The sequence below is a fragment of the Phoenix dactylifera genome, unplaced genomic scaffold (genome assembly GCF_009389715.1).
Source record: "Phoenix dactylifera cultivar Barhee BC4 unplaced genomic scaffold, palm_55x_up_171113_PBpolish2nd_filt_p 000112F, whole genome shotgun sequence".
NCBI classification, from domain to species: Eukaryota; Viridiplantae; Streptophyta; class Magnoliopsida; order Arecales; family Arecaceae; genus Phoenix; species Phoenix dactylifera.
This window is the reverse complement of record NW_024067684.1, coordinates 613,269-620,820: the sequence shown is the minus strand read 5'-3', so window position 1 is coordinate 620,820 and position 7,552 is coordinate 613,269. Positions and strand designations below refer to the sequence as shown.

Genomic DNA, 7,552 nt, shown 5'->3' with positions numbered 1-7,552 from the left:
CTGCGCAGTCCAGCTCCACTGAGTTACCAGTGGCCCACAACTTTTACATGCACCCACACCCAACAACTCAAGACTAAAACATCTTCCACCCTCCCATCAACTCCTCTCCCAACCACCAAAGCAAGCTTCAAACCCACCCCGAACTCCCATGCATCAACTCCTCCCATCAACTACTTAAATAACCATTCTCACCAACTAAGCAAGCAATGTGCATTGTTCTTCTTCCCATGAGTCATGGCTGGTTCTCTCTCGGCAACATGGGTGGCAGGCGAGAAGGTCTCTTGGTACTGCACTCTGTTCTTGGCGCTCCTGCTACTTATGGGCTGCTGTGATCCAGGTGAAGAAGACCCACCAGTATGGAGATATCAGAAGATACATGACCGGCCTTGCGATGAGATTTACGTGGTTAGCGAAGGAGAGACCCTGCACACTATTAGCGACAAATGTGGCGATCCTTTTATATTGGAAGAGAATCCCCACATCGAAGACCCCGATGATGTTTTTCCCGGTCTCATCATCAAAATCACTGCAATGTCAAGTGAATAATTCCGGAGTCCTTAAAGCCATTTTACAAGCTTCTTTGCTCTTTATGTTCCATGCCAGTTACCTCAAATCTTAGGCTTTAAGCTGCCAACCAACACTGTCAATTCCATGGAAGCTAGTACATATGTATGCATGTATATGTCAAACTTTATGAATCCTTCTTCATTTATTCACTTCATATTTCTGCCCATGGCGAATTATCAGTTAACACATTGTCTACAAATATCGTGCACACCTTCAAATGGCTTGGCATGTACCACAAAACAACAATATAACAGCATCTTCTTCTCTGGTCGGAGTGGAGAAGATGATTTACAAACATTTCTACGACATCAACGTTTACTGTTACAATTGATGACAAGGGAGAAAAGGAAAGATCGAAGACATAGAGCTTCACGTTCCATGTAATTTTGTATTTTCATGGTAGTTTACTTGCACACATACTTTAGCACCCCGGGGATGTGAACCCTATAGAAGTAGTCCTTCCAGTCGATGCTCTTGGGATCGAAATTGAACAAAGTAGCGTCGACGTTGTCCTTCATCATGGTCATCCTCAGCCTTTCCAAGTTAATGTCATCGAAGCTTCACCAACAAACAAAGTGCAGATATATCAGTTCAAGCTATCGGTTATATAAATAATCATGAGACTATATAAGTATTGATGTTGGAGAATAGCACGGTCATGTTAATTAATACTGTGATGGTCGGAGATTTAACGTTTTCGCGAAACCATTTCTCGATTTGCACTTGCAGTTTCTCACTCTCTCTTGAAAAGATAATTACTATTCATTAGGGGGTCCAATGATTCTCTCTTCTGTCTTCTCTCTCCATAAAAAAAAAAAAAGAGAAAAAAATGGAAGTATTGCAGACATTGCAAAACGAAGGACATTACGCAGAAAAAGATTAACTGTGTAAATATTCTGATTGAAGCATTATACTCTATTAAAAGAAAGTGTATAAAAAGAAGAAGAAAAGTTGGGAGCCACCGAGCATACCATCCCTTGAAGAAGGCATATGGAGAATAAAGATAAACAAGATGCATCATAAACTTAAACTTCCGGCTTAGCTCCTTGTAACGACGGTCGAACAACCGGCAAAATATCAGATTAACCAGGTGCAGTACCTAATCAGGAGAAGCCAAAAGTACATGAGGATATTGACATTAGAGTTTACAATGAATCAAGTACTAAGAGATTATGATGCCACTTCAAATTGAATCTAAAGAATAGGTTGAATAGCAATAATTCAAAAACCACAACCTGCGAACAGAATGCAAAACAAATTGATGCAAAATCCTAAAGATATCATGTACTGACTTCCAATGGCAGCCTGTATCGTAGGGTCACGTATGCATGGAAGGCGGACATTGTTCTGAAGACAGACATCCTGTTTGTCTTAATGGTTTTTCCATCTTTTCCTACCCGAGGGTTCTCGAGGAAGTAACGGAACCCACATTGCTCTAGAATTGCGTATGTGACTGGATTTCTCACCCCGGAGCTCATATGGTAGATGAATTTCGATCGCTGATTTAGGTGAGATGCCATGGTCACAATCATAGCGTTCACCACCATGTCTCCAGGGACCTGCATTACAATCCAGTGCTCTACATTTAGTATTGCATCCTTGCTTACAGTTGATTGGCATGCATAATACAAACTGCAGTGCTAGGCTTTTTTATTCTTGGTGTGTGTGTGTGTGTGTGTGTTAGAGAGAGAGAGAGAGAGAGGAAATAGGCTTAAGTGCAAATTCAATGAGAAATGTTACATCCTCTTGGAGGGGGGAAGGGACAGAAGCAAGGAGGAAGAAGAAAATGGAAGGACACACTAAGGTGTCAAGAACCAAATATTACAGCTGAGTGACCTTGAAGAAAACCCATAACAGCTTATCTCGAGCACTCCGTGAAACAAGGGACGTCGAGTCCTTCAAAAGATAGTCTTCGTGTGAAGTCCTTCCAAACTCTTAGCCTTGTCTTTGAAGAACCAGCCATTTTATTCCGAGCAGTGTTAGTATTTTATTCTCTTGTAATTATAATTTGCCCTGGAAGCTTAGAGAATACAAGCCCTATCCCATATTTCCTTCCTTTCTTCTTGTCACGGAGCAAGCAGTTTCCCATCTAGATGGATGGGATTCCAATCTCAATTGATGTTAATCCTTTGAAAGAGGAATATGTGGAAAAAAAATATTGGAAAGAATTTTTTCTACCTACCTCAGGAGGTAGTTATCATGTATATTTATAGTTGAGAATGTGTAAGAGATTACAACTAGGATGATACAAAGATAGAACAAAATAACAAATGGATTCCTAAGATCAATCCTAAATTTATATTTAAAATTTAAAATTTAAAATTCAAAATTCAGAATTTAAAATTTAAAATTTAAAATTTAAAATTTAAAATTAAAAATTTAAAATTAAAAATTAAAAATTAAAAATTTTTAGAATGAATTATTAATATGTGGCCTGATATGGGGCTGAGATGAAGATATTGCGAATACTTTGTAAATTGGTGTCCAATAATAGGCAAAGATGGTTTAGGGTGAGAGATTAAGTTTGGCAGAAAGAAAAGATTACAAGGTTTAAATGAAATTAGATTCCTCTTTAGGCCAAGAACTAGAAGCTAGATAAGCATAAGGAGAAACATAATTTGGAACCTACCACATCCATAACCAATTCAGGTTCTCCAAAAAAGCATGAGAGCTTTCCCTTTGCGTAACCAATGATCAGGCTATCAATGGTCCTGCATCAAAATTTAAAATGTTATATAGATCAATCCTATTCTATTGTTGCACTCTGTGGTCAGATTATAATTATGAGGATACGATAATCTCAATGCACGGTCCAATCATGTCCTCTCCATGTATATAAAATATGTCTACCTTGTTCCTTCTATCCAGCCAGGCAGGGGTTCCTTGTAAATGCTTGTTATCATAGTTGGGCGCAGTATAACAAGTGGCAAGTCTCCTCTCAAGTGCCCAAGCAACATCTCCCCCATTGCCTTTGTGTAGACATAGGTGTTTGGCCATCCAAAAAACTCTGCCCTGTAAGATAAGAATGAAGAAATGAGAAAAGATTAGAACCTTTTCCAATAAAGTACAACAGGAGAATAAAGAGGAGGATTTCTTTACTCTTCTCGATCCAAAAGATTTTTCTTTTTTCGGTTTTTTGAGAAAGATGGGAATACCTAAACAATTTGTTTTACAAAAGTAAAGTATGGATTTAAGATATCTTAGAGTGAGGGCTTTTGTGCAATCTGATGGGAAGATTACTCCATTATGGCTAGGATGTTATAAATTCTATATATGGAAATAGTCTCTTCGCATGCGGTGGTAAGATTGTATACGTTTTATCCTCCCTAGATCTTAAAGTGGCGAAAGTCTCATACACTGTAGTGCCTTTTTTTTTTTTATGGATTTAAGGTATCTAAGAAACTATTAGCTGGATTGAGGATGAGTTACAGAACCTCTTCATGCCCATTTCCTTCAGGGCTGTATCTTCGGCATCCTCCATTGATTTGTTGGCATGGAGTTTTCTCTTTTTTTCTTCTACTAATTGTAGCTCTGCTTCGATATCCAAGTAGGAGTTCTCTTTGAGTGTTTGACCCATATGGAATGGCTTCTCTAATATTAGTCCTTCTTTCATACCAGATACAAAAGCTGAAAGCAAACAAGACAGTGGTGAGGCTGACAACATTTGAGCTGGTTCTTAGAAATTGACATCATAGTGATTTTGTGGTATATGTTATGTAATGCACACACATATATGCCACAAATGTGTAGTATTCTGTTAAGTATCCTTTTATTTTGGTTAGGATTTTTATTGTACATTTTGTTTGTGCATAGATGCATTCTTGGCACGATATCATATCATTTGATGTAAATATATCCAATCTTTTTATATTGGTTATCCATAATAAATTATCAAGCTAAAATTTATTCAACCTTCAATACCAACTATGCTTTGCTTCTAATTTGTTGGTAAGACATACCGGAGGAAACATGGAGGAGCATTTCAAGTTTTACACATTTCTTTGCAAATTCCAAAACATGCTTAGCTCCAAAGACGTTGACATCCAAAGCCACATCATATCTGCGAGAGATTCAGGTTAACATAATTATACACTCGCAAGTGATCTTTGGTGCTCCAACCATAAATAAAGTCAAATTCATGAAATCTAATGTGTGTTGTCTTTCGTTAGTTTAAGAAAACAAAATGAATTTTTTAACCTCTCATCAAAGTTGGTGGTTGCAGCAACGTTTACGACAATGTCAATTTTCTTCCAGAGTTCTTCTATGAGATCAGAGTCCCTTATCCCTAGGTTCTCATGAATGATGTCTCCTGCTATTGGAAACAGCTTCTCTGCAATAAACGAATGAAAACCATTTCCATGGCTTTCTTTCAAAATCTTAAATAACTCCTTCCCTATCACCTGGAGAATGAAGCAGATGAGATTAATGACCTTTAGGACAATAATGCATGAGCAATACTTAATTATTTGGTGCATTCCTTTTGATTATTTTGCATCATGACATACAAACAGATATCTGATTCTCACATGTTCTTTTGAAAATAATATATTTCTGTGTTAGAAGAGGAAGGTCCATAGACCCTGGATTTATTAAGAAGATGAAATCAAGTGAGAAGAGTTCATTAATTCTTAAAATGGAAGCAAGATTTAAAAAAGACATATAACCTAATCCAAATTGAGCAACATCATGCCAATAGTTTTTTTGTTGAACTTCTAGAGCATCATATAAACTTCTCCTAGGATATCCTGACCACTATATAAACCTTTAGACGCACATACAAACACAAAATCCCCACTTATGGTTCCTTTTATTTTGCTCCAACTACAAATTTGAACATGCAGCAGGAGTTTTGAAACTTATCTAATATTAAAGTTGCAGCCTACTCTCCAGCAATAACTGCGTTTCTATCTCTGTTAGTACGTTCCTTCTTGTTTTGCTCCCATTTTATCTATATCTTTACCTTTATGACTGTGATTGAACAATAAAACTAGATACATACCTTTAAGTTATTATTTTTCTCTAGGCAATTGTTAATGTTGGAACAGAAAGGATTTCTAAGTGATTACCATACACAACTCATCGCTACCGACAGACACCTGAGTAGACGAGATGTCACAGTCTAGGGCCCGCTATGTCACAAATGAATATATTAACTTCTGCTGGAGTTTATGCTATAACCGGATCATATAAATAAATTCACCTGCGTTGAAGTGTACTAGTAAAACTTAATCACACAGACTGTGACAGTTGCTTGCAAGACCAAAAATTATATGACGAGACAGTGAAAAACTAGCGAAACCTAAAGCAACTTCGATGAGTAGAGCTGGAGGAGGAGGAGGAGGAGGAGGAGGAGGAGGGGTTCACCTCAGTCTGCACACGACGCATGGCTGACGTGTTATCCACGGCTCTCACTAATAGGAAGAGCTTCTTAACATTGGGTTGAACCCTAAGCACCTTCTCCACAAAAACTTCAATCATAGAACAAGAGAAAAGAAATATTATAGAGCTCCATAAAAGTCATGACCATGCAAGGAACTTACTCAAAATCGCCATGAGAGGAATAACAAAGTTTAAATCCTTACTCTTTGCTAAGAAACCAGTAGACCCAGTAACCAGGATGTTCTTATCCTTCAAACACTCTGGAATTCCCCCAGCTTCCATATTAGAGAGTGTTGAGCTAGGTTTTGTGTTGTGCGTTTGCGTCTGTGTTGAGAGAGAGAGATAGAGGGAGAGAGAGAGCAAGGATTCTGATACTAGAGGAATGCTTCGTGTGAGTATATATGGAGCTGATAAGGCGCGCGAAAGAAGAGAGCTGGCGTGCACGAAAGAAGGTAGTCATATTCAAAGGGAGGGGTCAAGGGTGGCTATAAATATAGAGAAGCTGGTAGGTTTATTGAATTGGTTGCCACGTGTTCCTTTCTACGGTGAATGCTGGCCTGCTCTCAGCCGTTTGCAAGCTCGCTCTTCTACTAGTGTCGGTGCAACTTTGCCATTCTTCTGCTCGCTTTGCTTCTCCTACCTATTTTATCTTCTCTATGATTTTATTAGCTCTACTGCAAAGCAGTAAAATTTTTCTTTACGTTGATTGCAGTAAAGTTCAACCTAAATTTATAATAACGCCAGCCTGACTGGAATCATTTATGATGGGTGGTTGTCTTGTCTATATGTTCATCAAATGCCGCCTATATGTTCATCAAATGCCGAAGCCACCAAGGTGGTAGCCTAGTGGTACTGGGCGGGGATTCTAACCTCATGGTCCCAAGTTCGAGTCGCTGCGGCGACGATTAAAATGTGGCTTCGGGCTCTTGGGCCGCTAGTAGCCGGGGTGGTGCCAGGTGTGACGTACTCACACTTGGGACTTGAGCCAGAGCCCAGAAAGGTAGTTGAGCCTAGCCCATGGGTGGGGAAGGCATGAGTAAAACCGGTCGGGGTACCCAACACATGGCCATTTCTGCCCGCATCGAACTTTCTCCTGGTGGGGCGGGGACCCAGTGGGGGCTGCTACGCGGGGGTGGGCTTGTCCCTTCCTCTCCCTACCCCTTTTTATTAGCAAAAAAAAAAAAAAAGAGTATATTATTGCATCATATATATCAGAATCACAACACTTGGTTGTATCATGTTATATTCTTTGGAGTCTAAATAAATTATAAACATTAAAACATTGGATTGCGTGACTTGCTATTGACTAGTTTTAATCAAATATAGCTGTTATCTCTTTATTTATCATGATCCACCTGTACAAGTCACTATCCCCTCAACATCATTATAAAGATTTTCTCGATTAAATTAACTTAGCTTCACAATTTCTTTCTGAACTTCATCGACACCGATACACAATGATGAAGATTTTCGCCGATGCCCATCTGGTAACAATCCTACAAACATGAACCGAAAGTAATTAAAATTCTTGTTTATTTTGAGTGCATAATTGGGTAGGTCACTTAGAGCCGGAGGTGATGGAGGTGATCATTGGTTAAACTCATGA

General features: G+C 38.8%; 1 protein-coding gene across 1 annotated transcript; it reads right to left on the bottom strand.

The window, feature by feature from the left end:
- Window positions 1-678: 678 nt before the first annotated feature.
- LOC103715392 (probable fatty acyl-CoA reductase 4) lies at window positions 679-6,397 on the bottom strand. The gene is made up of 10 exons (XM_008803005.4): window positions 6,150-6,397; window positions 5,932-6,035; window positions 4,765-4,967; window positions 4,527-4,627; window positions 4,002-4,194; window positions 3,418-3,579; window positions 3,197-3,278; window positions 1,860-2,126; window positions 1,539-1,666; window positions 679-1,125 (listed from the first exon to the last, which is right to left on the bottom strand). Exons 1-10 carry the CDS (start codon window positions 6,226-6,228, stop codon window positions 972-974), a joined length of 1,473 nt encoding a protein of 490 aa, XP_008801227.1. The 5' UTR covers window positions 6,229-6,397; the 3' UTR covers window positions 679-971.
- Window positions 6,398-7,552: the final 1,155 nt, after the last annotated feature.

Excerpts from the sequence above, each read along its gene's own strand:
- LOC103715392 (XM_008803005.4), bottom strand. The coding sequence starts at position 6,228 with ATGGAAGCTGGGGGAATTCCAGAGTGTTTGAAGGATAAGAACATCCTG. Across the intron at positions 4,195-4,526 it reads GCTCCTCCATGTTTCCTCCG|CTTTTGTATCTGGTATGAAA; the intron begins GTATGTCTTACC and ends GTTTGCTTTCAG. Across the intron at positions 3,279-3,417 it reads GGCTGGATAGAAGGAACAAG|GACCATTGATAGCCTGATCA; the intron begins GTAGACATATTT and ends ATTTTGATGCAG.